Source organism: Bidens hawaiensis, unplaced genomic scaffold, assembly GCF_021521415.1.
Source record: "Bidens hawaiensis isolate Kalapana, Puna unplaced genomic scaffold, B.hawaiensis_p1.1 tig00033656_1, whole genome shotgun sequence".
Taxonomy (NCBI): domain Eukaryota; kingdom Viridiplantae; phylum Streptophyta; class Magnoliopsida; order Asterales; family Asteraceae; genus Bidens; species Bidens hawaiensis.
Window position 1 is genome coordinate 79,045 of NW_027495792.1, and position 15,449 is coordinate 94,493.

Below are 15,449 nucleotides of genomic sequence, written 5' to 3' on the forward strand. Positions count from 1 at the left end.
TTCAGCAATACTCTTGAGATTCACTGACTCACACTTTATTATCTTCTCCACAAAGATACTGATTCTCACGCCGGAGGGTTACCCCAAAGAGGACCCCTCTGTCCCTTTCTGAGGGGTAAGTAACGGCGCTGTTCATTTTGTAGGTGGAAGAACACGGATTCAGAGGAACCATCGGTGAAACAGTTTAATCATACCCGAGGAAAGTAGATCTGCTACCAGTGAGTAGATCCACGTTTCTTCATTGGCTACCAGTGAGTAGATCTGCTACCAGTGAGTAGATCCACGTTTCTTCAATAATAATAATAATAATAATATATCGTGGGACCTGTAATAGTAAAAAAGGAAAATAAAAACATGGATGGAAATAATTAGATTGCCTTCCCTCTATATGATTGGGTCACACTCGAGTTGCTGCAAAACCCCTAGAGTACCTTCACCATTTCCTAAAGGGTTACACTCTCTCATACATCATTTTAAACCCTGATTGTAACCACCACTTTCAAGTCTGTCCACAACAAAAATCTTGACTAGATATCTTTAGAGACAGACAGAGAGAGAAAGAACGAAGGAATGGCGGAGACGGCGGCGATGGTGGTAGTTGAAGTAGTGCCATGCATGCTAATGGTGCTTATGGAGTTTTGTAACATCGGATTGACCATCTTGGCTAGCACCGTCTTGTCGAAAGGGCTAAGTCCCTTCGTGTTCGTCGTCTACACCAATGCACTTGCTTCCATCCTTCTTCTCCCCTATAACACATTCATCGTTACCAGAAACAAGTTCGGTTCTTAACTTATAATTTCCCCTAGCTAACATACCTATTACATGTTGTGTTGAGTCATTAAGAGGCCTAACCGATTAAAAGATATATAGCATTTTGTTTATAAATCTTAATTAAGATGTGTCTTTTAAGTGACTTAAAGTCTTAAACGCATCACTGATTTTAATGTGTGTATGTATTTACATTAAGAAAACACAATTAATCTTTCTTGATTATGATCTCAGATCTACATACATATAGTTAGTTTTGATCTTGATCTTAATATATAATGCATGCATGGAGAATTAGTAACTAGCTTCATAATACTATTGATTATTATCTTGCAGGAAAGATGAACTTATAGGATCGTTTCTTCTTCTTGGTTTCGTGGGGTTTGTATTCAATCTCCATCTCTCTTTCTCAATTCTCACATGATGTTAAAAGATATTAGCAATGAATATTCGTATGCAATCCATGTTCCAACTAATTATTATGAAAAGTAAAGAGTCTAAACCGGCCAGTAACTTAGGATTAACTAATGGGGGGTTTTGTTTTGTTGTAGGGTGACGATGGCACAAAATCTAGCGTTTGTTGGATTGACTTATAGTTCTCCGATTGTTGCTATTGGAATGACTTGTTTAATTCCATCTATTTCTTTTATTCTTGCCCTTATATGCAGGTGTGTAATTACTAGATTTGGATATCTTAAAATAGACTAATTTGAAGACAAATCCACATTATTTCTTTGAACATGAAACCTTTTTAGGAAAATGAACAAAAGCTAGATCAGATTATTAATCGCATGCATACTTATATCTTTATAATCGCATCAATCAAGTTATTTTAAATATCAAGTTATATATATATATATATAAATATATACACACACGCACACTTTGTATTTGCATATGGGTCTCAATTAAGTGAAATTGTTCAAACTAAGTTTATATTTTAATGGTTAAATTTATTTGTCCGTTAAACGTCACTTATAATTTATTCCACACTATATAAAATGGATTATAAGAACGCCACGAAAATTAGATTCAGAACTGGTGGCTCCCAAAGCACCATGGAAAGACAAACTGACGTCAGTTTTGTTTTGCCCTCTCATGTGGTCGTGAATCAAGGCATGCATTAAAAACGCAAAGAAAATGACGTCTTTTAAGTTGGTTAATTTAACGGGGAAGGTTATGTGCATTTTAGTCTTAATATGAGAATATAGAAAATAATATCAATTTATAAAAAAATAAGAACGTAAGAAAAAATACCAACTACAATACCTATCTACATAAACAATTATTTATAATAACAAAGAAAAAAAATCTAAAAATTACCACAAAAGAATCAAAATCAAGAACAAAATCAGAACAACATATACCAGCAAATACTTATATCAGCAAAAGAAAAAAAATCTAATAATAACAACAAAATATAAATAAGCAAATACTTATAACGTCTCATAATCAAAAATTAGCAAATACGAACAAAAAGTAACAACAAACATCTATAAAAATAAACCTAATAATAACATCAAATTGGTTCTTACTGTTATCATGTTAAGAATAAAATGTATTTAATTATGTTTCTAATTTAATTATTAAAAACTTAGTCATTTATGAAATTAAGTTCTTTGGCCTAGGCCTAGTGGTACAACATGCTGGATGAACTCTTGGCCTCATGCATTAAAATTTTAAATCACGTATTTATTAAAAAATTTGTGTAATATATGAGTAAAGTTACAAACTTTCTGTTCTTAGAAAAATAAAAATTAATCATCGTATTTATAGAATACTTGTACTATCAAGTATGCCTTTATTAAGAGATCAAAATCTATAAAGAATATTAAAGATCGGTGACTGTTTGATGAATTTGTTAATTACAATACATTAGTTAGAGTTTATTGTAGTTTATCGAAATGCTATATTATATATATATATATACACCAAAATGACATTTGGTCTAGGTGGTGGACAAGACATTGACTTTCCAAACGGTGAATGGTCAACTCTTACATGTAACAAACATAAAAGTGGACAAGACATTGACTTTCCAAACGGTGATTGGTCAAATCTTACATGTAACAAACATAAAATTAATAAAAATAAAAAGTCGCTAAAAGTAATCTAAATGTTAGTATATACTACGAATTAATGTCCAAAGTTAAGGATCGTTAACTCGTTATTAATTATACATAGGAAGACAAAGATTGATTTGAGAAGTTCAAGCAGTCGAACGAAATTGACGGGTACGCTAATATCAATCATGGGAGCTGTTACGATGATGCTTTATAGGGGTCCAGTGGTGAAGGACCCTTCAACACGTCTTCAACTGGCTAGTCCTCGATTCTTTGTATTCTTATCCAGAAATGAAAATTGGCTTCTTGGTTGTAGTCTTTTTGCGTCCGCGTCTTTATGTTACTCGATATGGAACATTATTCAGGTGCGTAATCCACGATTTTCTCTTTAAATATGTTACCAATGGATAACAATCTTAGGAACATATTAGCCGCAACAAAACAATGAACATCGGGATATTTGATGATTAAGCATACTCGTATGTATTTTATTTTTGTCAGGTGAAAACTCTTGAAAAATGTCCAGACGTAATGACAATGGCTTCTAGTTATAGCTTATTTGGCACATTTCAATCTGCTTTTCTTGCTATCATATTAGAAAGAGACTCAAATGCTTGGACGCTACAATTCGACATGGGACTCCTTGTCATCATCTTAACGGTAATTATATATGGTGTCATTATTTAATTACATGGTCAAAATGGTAAATATTTCAGCATACAAATGCAATTAAATAATGTTTTGTTTTAATAGGCTATATTCGGAAGTCTAATAAAAAGTCATGTACATATGTGGTGCATAAGAAGAAAAAGTCAGTTTTATGTTACCATGTTCAAGCCTCTTGGAGTTCCAATTGCTGGAATGTTTGGTTGTGTTTTCTTTGCTGAAACATTTCATTATGGAAGGTACATACACAATACTAAATTAATTAATATTACATCTAAACCAGTTACTATAGGTCAAGCTATACGTACACCATGAACATACTAACACCATCATTGACACATTAATATTATACAAACTGTACATGGTCAAACATACCGTATGGGGTTTATATGAGATCATACTACTAACACATCATACTGACAATGACAATAATGTTATACGGTACGTAAGAGGGGGTGTTCATACAAATAAATTAATATATGCCATATGAGATGTAGTATACTAACACAGAAATTAAATAACTAACGTGACATAGCACACCACTTTACTACTCGTATTGCGATTAGGGTGGTGTAACCCTTGCTAATTTTCAATTTGTGAATGTAGCTTGATGGCCGCATCGATAACTGGAATTGGATATTACATAATGATGTGGGGTCAGATTAGAGAGGATGAAAGTAGAAGGGGCAAAGCCGAAGCCAATCTTTTGGAAGAAAAAGTCCCTCTTTTGCAACAAGAAGACCAGGTTTAATATAGAGGGGATTCTTATATATATATGTATGTAAATATATATGCATAGGCACAAGGGTGTATTTTAGATGCCCTATGAGCATGTATGATATTAAATGTAAATTACCATACCTTTCCGTTTCTAAGTTTAGCACGAGTTTTCTTATTTGTTATCACATGTAACTATTTTTTAAAATAATGTATGACTTTTGGTGTGTTTGATGATACGAGACGCAAACAGGTTATATGAAAACTCACTAAAACTATCATCATCATCGTACTCAGTATATCCCACCAATAGCAAAGCTATGGTAGGGTCTAAGGAGGGTAAGATGTAGGCAGCCTTACCTCTACCCCATAGGGATAGAGAGGCTGCTTCCGGTGAGACCCCCGGCTCGATAGTAGTTTTGCATCAAGCCTTGAACATAAGGCACATAGCACTCAATCATCGGGACACTGGCTGATCGGTGCATGTACTCTTATCTTTCAGCTATCAACGCCACTACATGATGCCTGATTAACCGTCCGTCACTTTTAACGTTATTTTCACGAGATTAGTAAAATAACGTCAAAATTAGTGCAATTTCACTTTTGCCCACCCGAGGGTTCACACATATATACATCATATGTGCGCACCGCAAGCAGGGCTAAAACTCACTAAAACTATGTAGTATATATTATAAACACAATTAAAAAATAAAATAAATTTGGGTCATGACAACAGTCGGCCCATTGGATTTGATGACATATTTATCTGGCAAGTATGGGCCAGACAAAATATATCCTTTTCATTTGTTTTGATTTGATTTCATAAATAGCTTAATAGAAGTTTTTAGTTGATACTTGATAATCATGCTTCTAGAAGATTATTTAGTCTAGAAAAGTTAACATCAATACCACCAGTATCTTGATTATTAATTACATTTGAAGAATATATTACTTCTTTCAAGATAAAAAACAGGAAAAATAAAGTTCAATAATCTATTTATTTAGAATATTTAAGAGATGAAAGCACTACTCCTGCCTGCACTCATTCAAACCTTTTTGCTTTGAATCATATTCTTATTCTGTTGGAATGCCTACATATGATATGAATAATGAACACCCCCCCCCCCCTCCATCTATATCTACATACTTATAAGAAAATCATGAAAGTTACATTATGTTAGTAACTTGCGAGAAAACAGTGACTTATCAATCGATAGCTAATTATTATATTTATTAGCGTATAGACTTGTAAACTCAAAAATATCATCACACATTATGTAAAACGAGGGAATTTTTCATTAAATCCAATAAGTATGTGAAAGACCAACACGACTTTTAGTGAACAAATCTGCAAGCTAATCTGAAGTGCGAATACGAGACAAGCGTTTAACTCAATGTGCTTAGTTTATAGAATAAGATGAACATAAACAAGCATTTGATATTGAACATATGCAAGCAAAAATTTTGGGTAGATGGGATTTAAATCATACCGATAGATATTGTTAAGGTAAAACTCACTTTCTTCGTTTGTGGTGTAACGTCATTTGATGCATTACACCAAAACCGAAGAAAATAAATTTAACCATTGTGGTTTTATGCATCCTTTTAAATTAAAAAGGAATCATATAAACCAGTTGGGTAAAAGAAAGATTGGTATTGGGTTCATATGATATGAATGGGGTGGTGCTGCTGCATGAGTGTACGAACTGCACTGCAGAAAAGTTGACAGGAAGAAGACAAAGACAGACACACTGAGAGATGCTCTTTTCTTTCTTTAAACCCTAAAGAAAGAATCCTCTCCTCCTCATAAAGAATGTATTTTTCATTTGATTCTCCTTTATCTTTCTTTCTTTTATTTTTAAATAAAATTATTAGTTGTCTTGTTCAAGGAAGGTAGGAAGAAGGTTTTATGATATAACTTATTATTATTATTATTATTATTTCAGCAAGACTTTATTGTTTTAGAAGGAAGATTAAAAGAAAAGGATGGCAGCAGGAGGAGCAGCAGCACCACCTAAACAAGATGATCAGCAGCCACACCCAGGGGCGGACCCATATAGTTCCCATCGGGGTCCCGGGACACCAATGTTTTTTAAAAATTACTTAGAGACGATATATTAAATTTTGTAAGGACCCCATAAAAATTAATACTTGGAACCCATATTATTAAGAATGAACTAGTCTAGTGGAAAGTCCTTTGTTTTTTCTTTGAGAGGTTGCAGGTTCAAGCCTCACCATACCCAGTTTTTGTTGTTTTTTTAATATTCTAGTCAATATTAGTTATTTAGTTAGGGTATTTGTGTTTTTTCTTTAGTTTATCCCATATAACCATTATCACTTTAGTTTATCCCATATAACCATTATCACCATGCAACATATATAATGACAACATGAGTTTTACATATACTTAAATTATTTATCTTGTGTATGTATATTATAATTAATCATTTATTTGTGTAAGAGTTAGTTTTTCATGTCTTGGTTATTCATGTAAGACCATATATATATAGCTTATGCTTATGTTTTTCGGGTATGAATAAAAATGAATTAAAATTGAATGTTCTATCTAGTTTCTAATCTATATTATTTCTACTTACTCGTTTCCGATGACACCATATTTTCGTGTTTTATTATGTTCCTCCTCTCGACCCGACCCGAATAACGACCGACCCAAAATTTTTGTAAACCGGAAATATGGGACCCCGTTAGCAAAAAAATCCTGGGTCCGCCACTGGCCACACCCTGCTAAAGATCAGCTTCCTAATGTCTCTTACTGCATCACCAGTCCACCACCATGGCGTATGTTACTTACCCTCATATGTCTCTCTAATTACCTTTTTCTTTTTTATTTACTTTTTCTTGAAATCCCTGTTGTAAAAAGAGGTGCTGATTTTTAGATTAAAATTTTTTTTTGGGTGTTTTTAGTCTTTTGGTGGAAATGATATTGTGTTTTGGAGGATGATATTGTTTCTTTTACCACCCTCTTGAGTTAAAACAAATTTATAGATAATAAAAATAATAATAATAATAATATATGTAAAAAGTGGTGCTGATTTAATTTTCTTTTTTTTACTACTGTAGAGGAAATGAGTGATTTTGGAGGATGACATTGTGTGTTTATTAGCCCTTAGCATTATGGATGCTGTTAGTGTTAATTGGCATGCTATTAATTTGATTTATTATATATGCAGCTGAGGCAATACTTTTAGGTTTCCAACATTACATTGTGATGCTTGGAACAACAGTTCTCATTCCAACTACACTTGTTCCTCAAATGGGTGGAGGGAATGTAACAAGTCTTAATTACTCACATTCCTTTTTTTTTTTCGGCTTAGTTTTTTGTTTATTGATTTAATTCTTTTACATGGGTTGGTTGTTTGTTTGTTTTATCTTAGGAAGAAAAGGCAAAGATGATTCAAACACTATTGTTTGTTGCTGGTTTGAATACATTGGCCCAAACACTTTTTGGGACACGGTTGCCCGCTGTCATTGGAGGATCATACACTTTCGTTCCTACTACAATCTCAATCATATTAGCTGATCGATATAGTGACATTGTGGATCCTCAAGAGGTGCTTACACAATCAAACTTTTATGAATTATATATATATAGCATTTCATTTAATATTAAACACAATTAATTCCCCACATCTTGATGATTATACAGAAATTTGAAAAGATTATGAAAGGGACCCAAGGCGCTCTTATCGTCGCGTCAACTCTTCAGATCGTGCTTGGTTTTAGTGGACTTTGGCGTAACGTTACACGGTTAGTTATGAATCCTGTTTCTTACATATTTTGTTTTTTATTTGAGTATTCATATTTTCATAGTTCGGTTTGTATAATTTCAGGTTCATGAGTCCATTGTCTGCAGTTCCATTGGTTGCTCTACCGGTTATGGACTATATGAGTTTGGTTTTCCCTTGGTACGCACATGTATATAAACGAATGCTACTTATTATGCCTAACAATATTATTTTATATACTTGCATGATTTTCTGTAGGTTGCTAAATGTGTTGAGATTGGACTGCCACAAATCATTTTTCTGCTGATTTTCTCACAAGTAACGTTCGTTGGCAATATTCTACTCATTTTGGGTCAATTTGGCTAACGGGTCAAAACTGTTTTTCTGCAGTACATACCACATCTTATGAAGGGAAAAAGCCCTGTATATGACCGATTTGCTGTTTTGTTCTCGGTGGTAATTGTGTGGGTATATGCTCACATGCTAACTGTTGCTGGGGCCTACAAGAACAAGTCTGACAAAACTCAACTAAGTTGTAGAACTGACCGTGCTGGAATCATAGGAGCAGCTCCTTGGTACATGTCGTCTCGTCAGTTGTTTTTATGTGTGTTACAGTGTTTTTACAGTATGATTAGAGAAGAAGTTGTCTTATAGGATACGTGTTCCTTATCCGTTTCAATGGGGGGCTCCAACGTTTGATGCTGGCGAAGCTTTTGCTATGATGGCTGCTTCGTTTGTTTCTCTAGTCGAGGTTGTTTACTGTTTATGCTTTTCTATTGCAAGATAACCGTCATTCTTTTATAAAACTTTTTTGTTTGTTGTTCGGCAGTCTACTGGTGCCTTTATTGCAGTGGCTAGGTATGCAAGCGCAACTCTTATGCCGCCTTCTATCCTTAGCCGTGGTGTTGGTTGGCAGGTACACATTCAACTTGAATATGCTTATTTTGACAGTTTGTTTAACTTACGGTTTTATATTGTTTTTCGGATTATAACTGATTGGTTTTTCTGTTTTTGAAGGGAGTTGGCATTCTATTATCGGGAATCTTTGGGACAGGAAATGGTTCATCTGTATCCGTGTAAGACTTTTGGTTGCAAAATGGACGAGTCACGTGGTTTGGGAAACGGGCCAAAAACGAGTTGTTTCTAGTAACTAGTAAGGGTCAGGTTGACACAAACAGGTTTTGTCCATATTATTATAAAACCTATGTTATTACAATAATAATCCAGTTTTGTAAAATAAAACGAATTAGGCGGATGCAAGCTGAAAAAATACACTTTGTTCAACTTTCAACCCGTTTGACTCATTTCATTGGTTTCCTTTTCAGATAGTTACATAAATTCAACCTAACCGTAATAACCCAAATTAACCGTAAACGGGCCGAAATTTGCTACCTTTAGTCTACTTCATAAAATGTATCAATATTCATTTCCAAGATTATCCAATTCCCGAATGTATGCAGTGAAAATGCGGGTTTACTCGGTTTAACGCGTGTTGGTAGCAGAAGGGTTGTGCAGATATCTGCTGGTTTCATGATATTTTTTTCCATTCTTGGTAATAAACTAATAATTAATATTTTGTTCAACGTGTTTTTGTTTTAACATTCTTTTTCTTGATTCCTTGTTAACCCATATTAGTTTGCAGGAAAATTCGGGGTCGTATTTGCATCAATTCCAGCACCTATTGTTGCAGCATTGTACTGTCTGTTCTTCGCCTACGTGGGTATGTATGCATTAAATAAAACTTTTTGCTACTTGCATTTGGATGGCTTTTTTCTAACTTTTTCATGAAAACAGGCTCAGCAGGTCTCGGGTTTCTGCAGTTTTGCAATCTAAACAGTTTCAGAGTAAAGTTTATTCTTGGATTCTCGATTTTCATGGGGCTATCGATACCGCAATACTTCAACGAGTACACTGCTATCAGGAGTTATGGTCCTGTCCACACAAAAGCTAGATGGGTAAGAAAGAATTCAACAGAAAGGTGTTGACTTTTGACATTAAGGTCAAAGTTTCTAATTTTGTATTTGTTTCTGCAGTGGAATGATATGGTGAATGTGCCATTCTCATCTGAAGCATTTGTGCAATGTTTCTTGATGTAACATTAAGACACAAAGATACTGCAACAAGGAAGGACAGAGGGATGCATTGGTGGGACAAATACAGATCGTATAAAACCGATGCGAGAAGCGAAGAGTTCTACTCATTGCCGTTTAATCTTAACAAGTTCTTCCCTTCAGTTTGATTCAAAGTCATCATCTTTTGTTGTGAATCTTGATCAACTTTTGCAAAGCTTGTTTCTTGACTCATAATGATGCATAGGATGGTAGTTTGACTTTGACCACTGGTTTATGATGCTTTCTTGAATGTGTCATAGTTAAAAAGACTTTATTACTGTGATGTTGAGCTTGGATTCCAAATCTGGATAATGAATTACTAAAAAGAAGTTAAGAATATTTTTAAAAATAATTTAGGGAAAAGGCAAGAAATGATGTGATAAGAGGAGGGTGGCATGCAAGATGGCCCTTGCTTTTGTTCCTATCGATATATTCATATGTACGTCTCTACCAAACCAATAATAGAATTTAAATTGGAGTTTATAAATAAAAATCTTGTGAATTATCAGTGGGCTGTGCTTAAAAATAAAATAGAAGTATATATTTCAAAGTATTTAATTTTAAAATGTTCATTTCATGTATAAGCCTTGTTTATAATTTAAATGTTGCTTTGAAACATATCTTTCATGTATAAGACACCAATTATTGTATATTTTTATTGCATGTTTTGGAAAATAATTTCCAACTATGTATAAAAGTATCAATACAAAATCTTATCATGATATTATTCCTCAAGATGACATATTTAAATAATTTCCATGTCACAAAACCCTCATTTTTATCAATTTTTAGATTGGAGATTAGAATTCTTTTTAGGAAGTTACCTTGTTAAAGTTTTATAATTATTCAATGTTATATAAATGCAAGAGAAGCAATATAAAACTTGTTAACAAAAACATGTTCAAATAGACCAGCACCATCACAGAGTTTTTTTTTTCTAAATAATAAATAAATAAATTTTTGATAACATCTTCGATTATTTTGAAACATCGTACCTACACCTTTTAGATGTTTGTTAGTTTTCATATGAACGATAGCTACTTGCTGGTGTGAAAATGCATGTAGTGGTTGGGCAATTTGATATGGTATGTGGATGTTACAAGTCAAGGCCCTCAAATGATGATAATTGGTATCCCTGCTACAATCAAATATGATTTTGTTTTTTGACAACTTTTATTTTCTAGCATATATATGGTTTGGGTGATTATTATGTAACATGACCAAATTTGCTAATCACATAGTACTCCATTTGAATTGGTGTGCCTACAACACAATTATAGTCTCTCACAAACAAAGGCCCTCTTCCAACCATGACTAGTCCTTTTCCAAAATCAGTATGTGAAACCTAACACCTCACATGCCCATTACCTGAATTCTCAACCTTTTTGGGTCGCTTACATATATAAAGTCAATTAAGTTTACATTAGAAAAAAAGTATAACATAATAATATTGTACTAAATCATAAAAGTTGTAAAGCATCAATGGCTTTCGTTGAAGAGAAGTTTTCTATATAATCAATTAAAATGACCGATATTGCTAGAAGAAACACTCCACGCCTACAGTCCACAATGAGACTAGAACCCTCTATCTTGACAAGATTGAGTATTTTATAACACACCAAGATATCATCCGGTAAAATGGCCTACGTTTTGTTTTACACTTTATTACTTGACCAGATGCGGAATATCATAAAACATAAGTATAAATTTTTTTAAATGGTGTATAAATGCACTTTTCTCAATTATATATATTTGCTATAATTAGTTAGGCTATAATATGTGATGATATTTGATAATTTGACTTTCAAGATAAAAGTATAAAAAAGACAAGTTCTCAATTTTTTTTATATTTTCATTATGGATATATTATTATGCTTTCATTTTAAACTTGAATTATGTATCGGCAAAAATAGTTAAATATGGAGGAGTGAGGGCCTACTAAAGAATTGAGAGATTGCCTTCTTTGAATGAGACCTCTTTTGTTCACAATTTTGTTATTTTAAACAAAATGTCCACGTACTCTACAAGTTTTTAAATCACTTATTAAAAAGTAATAAATATCTATATTATTATTATTATTATTTCATATGTTGATTACAATATATGTGAATTATTATTGAAAAAGAAAATCCAGAACATACATGTCTTGGGACATTAATTTAGTACGCGTGATTAACATTTATGTGATGTTAAGTCACCCTTAATTGTACCTCTATTGATATTCATACATGACACCAAAATGATAGAAATATTTACATGACGTGACATATTAGTTTAATCAAATATTGATATAATACAATTTCTTAGAAATTTCCTATAGGATGAATTAGAAATGATGTAATTCTTTTTCATTTGGGGGTACCCTTCCCATCCATTTCAAGAGGTAAAAGCTTGTGATGGTAATATTTGTCGCCAATAGAAGGGTCTGCTTATCTAATCGTATCCAGCTTTGTCAAACATATGATCAGTAGTTAGTATAAGGTTGAGAAGAGGTCGTCGTTGCTATTGACGATCTCTAGGATTTCATGCCAATAGGAATGACAACATCTTTAAAACCTCGTACTAACTATGCGATTGTCGACAAAACCGGATGTGTTTGGAGAGGTCGTCATTCCCATTGGCGACTCCCCAAGTGTTACAATGAAAGTTTGGGGCACCTAAAATATTAGAACATCGAAAACCATAAAATTTTTAATCATATAAGATTATAAGAGTGTCTTTTCTTATAATCCTTCAATCTCACAGACTTTTACCCCTTTCTCTACTCTACATCAGACAAAGTTCCTATATAATATAAATTTAAGTTTGGGATGCTCTAAGTTATATTTACTACTTGAATAAATACTTAGGTTGCATGCGTTTCACATAATGGAATGGAATTGGATTTGGAATTGAAAGGAATTGGATTTGGAATCTTAACATTCAAATAGGAATTGGAATTTGAAGGAATCGAAATCCAATTCCATTCTTAATGTGTTCTTTTGACATGAATTGGAATCGAGATTTTTTTAACGAAGATAATGGCGGAAACATTTTAGTTTTTTTAAATTTTTTATTTTTTATTTATATTTTGCGTTATGATTTTTATTATTATTATTTTTTTGAAATTTTTTAAGGGTTTTCTATTAAAATCAAAAACGCCTCAAAAAAATATTCAAAAATAATAATAATAAATTAATAACTCAAAATATAAATCGAAAACAAAAAAGTAAAAAAAAACAAAATATTTTATTCGTTGTTATCGTTTAAATTAAAAAAAACTCGACAAAATATTCCAGCGAATTCATTTGAAATCCTTCGCATACTGGAAGGATTTAGAATCCCATTATTTAAAAGAATTTGAAGGAATTGGATTCAAATTCCAATTCCAATTCCTTGACAACCGAACGCATCAAAAGGAAATTAAGATTCCAATTCCAACGAAATGAACAAGCCATGCCATGGGATTTTAATTCCAATTCCTTTGAATTCCCATGAATTCTGTTAAACGAACGAGCCCTTAGAAGTCAACTCTTGAAATTCTTTTAATCGGGATTGTATTTTAAAGTATTTATTGGTTTGGAGTAGAGTAAAATAAAAGATAGAGAACACTTACTGATTTACCTAAGGGTGTAAAATGTGAAGCTAGTCTTGAAATCATGTATAGATAAGGGAGGGGTGGTGAAGAGCACTATAGAGAAAATAGACCATTGCTTGCTACTTCATTTCTTCTCATCTTCAATTCCTCAAATATCCCTTTTTATTCTAATTTAATTTGTATTTGTACAAAAAATAATTAGAAGAAATGGGAAACTGTCAAGCAGTAGATGCAGCTGCATTAGTTATACAACATCCAAATGGCAAGATAGAAAGAATGTATTGGTCCATTACTGCCAGTGAGGTTATGAAGTTAAATCCAGGACATTATGTTTCCATTATTATTCCATTGCCGCCTTCCGAGCAAGACGCTGATGATGAAGATCATGGTGATGGTAGTAATAAAACTGTCCGGTTTACACGAGTGAAGCTTCTCCGCCCGAGTGACACGCTTGTTCTTGGTCGAGCTTATCGTCTTATTACTACTCATGGTAATTAATTACTTTACAACTTAAATTAATGGTGATGGTTTAATATATATATATATATATATATATGTGTGTGTGTGTATAATTTGCAGAGGTTATGAAGGTTGTACGAGCCAAAAAACATGCAAAGATGAAGAACAAACCTCTAGAGGATAATGAAAATGAAAGCAGTTCAAGTGGTGATCATGAGACAGCGGTGGATAACACGAATCAGGTATCTATTTTTTATCGGTTAAAGGATGAAACAAAATTCTATAGGATTAATGGTGTTAATTATTAATAATAATTTAGGTGGAGGGACATGAAAGAATGTTCAGGCAAAGGTCTGGCTCTTCATCATCAATATTGGCTGCTTCAAGATCAAAATCATGGAGGCCTTCTTTGCAAAGCATCTCTGAAGCTACAATCTGATGATGATGATGATGATGATATTAAGTTATTAACACTTTGCTTTGGTTCATCATATGTATGTATGTTATTTATCTTGAGAAAACATGTTATATATTGTGAAAAACACAAAAACAAAAGTAATTGCACAAGAAAAAAAAAAGGCAACCATGAATGCAAAATCTTTTTTCATTTACTTGTTTGGTTTTGCATTAATGTTATTTTGCAAAGTCTAGTGTTTCAATAGTGTGATATTGAAACAGGGGTGTGTTTTAAACGGATTGCTTATGAAGTTGGTACAACACAATAGCTGAAAATAATTGATGATTTTTTGATGAACAAGGGGGATAGAGATAGAGGGAGGGAGAGATACAGCTTCTTGAGAGCTGTCAATAGATTATTCTGGGTAGAATGGTCATTTCAGAGTCAATTATTGGTGTGTGTATGTATCTATAATTAGGTGAGGGACAAATGAGGTACTTGTTTGTTAACTAAAACAAATGCACATATAAAGTGTTTGTTTCAACAACATTAATTATATCAAATTCAAATGTAGTTACTAACCACTAAACATACTACGATCAAAAGGATACTCATGTCCTTCCCACCGTCTTTATTACAATCATTCTTGCCAACTTGATCATTTGACTTGGTCATAGTTGACTCTTAATTTAAGAGTTAAGACTAGTTGATCATAAACCATAAATAAATTTAAAAAAAAAACAAAGTTTAATAAAGAACCACTCAAGTTCATTTATTATTAAACATCCAGATAGCTAGAATATAGGAAGTTCTTTGAACCACTTAAGAGCATGAGTTTTGTAGTTGATCAGCGGGTGGTATTATGTGGAATAACTGATGTATCACTCAAGTTGCTTAACTAGCAAAAATAAATGAGCTTTAACTAGGGAATTGTTTTATAACTGA

General features: G+C 32.9%; 2 protein-coding genes and 1 pseudogene across 3 annotated transcripts; all 3 read left to right on the forward strand.

Moving 5' to 3' along the window:
- Window positions 1-466: 466 nt before the first annotated feature.
- LOC143585258 (WAT1-related protein At1g70260-like) lies at window positions 467-4,248 on the forward strand. The gene is made up of 7 exons (XM_077067078.1): window positions 467-776; window positions 1,105-1,149; window positions 1,320-1,436; window positions 2,953-3,196; window positions 3,333-3,491; window positions 3,585-3,736; window positions 4,104-4,248. Exons 1-7 carry the CDS (start codon window positions 571-573, stop codon window positions 4,246-4,248), a joined length of 1,068 nt encoding a protein of 355 aa, XP_076923193.1. The 5' UTR covers window positions 467-570.
- Window positions 4,249-6,197: 1,949 nt separating this feature from the next.
- LOC143585259 (nucleobase-ascorbate transporter 6-like) lies at window positions 6,198-10,290 on the forward strand (annotated as a pseudogene). Its single transcript, XR_013144528.1, has 15 exons — window positions 6,198-6,247; window positions 6,949-7,013; window positions 7,406-7,503; window positions 7,610-7,786; window positions 7,882-7,982; window positions 8,066-8,140; window positions 8,219-8,278; window positions 8,351-8,535; window positions 8,615-8,711; window positions 8,790-8,876; window positions 8,978-9,036; window positions 9,421-9,512; window positions 9,603-9,680; window positions 9,755-9,915; window positions 9,994-10,290. The product of XR_013144528.1 is annotated as a nucleobase-ascorbate transporter 6-like (transcript).
- A 3,564-nt stretch (window positions 10,291-13,854) lies between these two features.
- Window positions 13,855-14,556, forward strand: LOC143585260 (uncharacterized). Its single transcript, XM_077067079.1, has 3 exons — window positions 13,855-14,138; window positions 14,228-14,349; window positions 14,427-14,556. The coding sequence occupies exons 1-3, from the start codon at window positions 13,856-13,858 to the stop codon at window positions 14,544-14,546; spliced, it is 525 nt and encodes a 174-aa protein (XP_076923194.1). The 5' UTR covers window position 13,855; the 3' UTR covers window positions 14,547-14,556.
- Window positions 14,557-15,449: the final 893 nt, after the last annotated feature.

Coding starts and splice junctions, on each gene's coding strand:
- LOC143585258 (XM_077067078.1), top strand. CDS start 571: ATGGCGGAGACGGCGGCGATGGTGGTAGTTGAAGTAGTGCCATGCATG. Junction 1,150..1,319: donor CTTCTTCTTGGTTTCGTGGG/GTTTGTATTCAA, acceptor GTTTTGTTGTAG/GGTGACGATGGCACAAAATC. Junction 3,737..4,103: donor GAAACATTTCATTATGGAAG/GTACATACACAA, acceptor TTGTGAATGTAG/CTTGATGGCCGCATCGATAA.
- LOC143585260 (XM_077067079.1), top strand. CDS start 13,856: ATGGGAAACTGTCAAGCAGTAGATGCAGCTGCATTAGTTATACAACAT. Junction 14,139..14,227: donor TCGTCTTATTACTACTCATG/GTAATTAATTAC, acceptor TATAATTTGCAG/AGGTTATGAAGGTTGTACGA. Junction 14,350..14,426: donor CGGTGGATAACACGAATCAG/GTATCTATTTTT, acceptor ATAATAATTTAG/GTGGAGGGACATGAAAGAAT.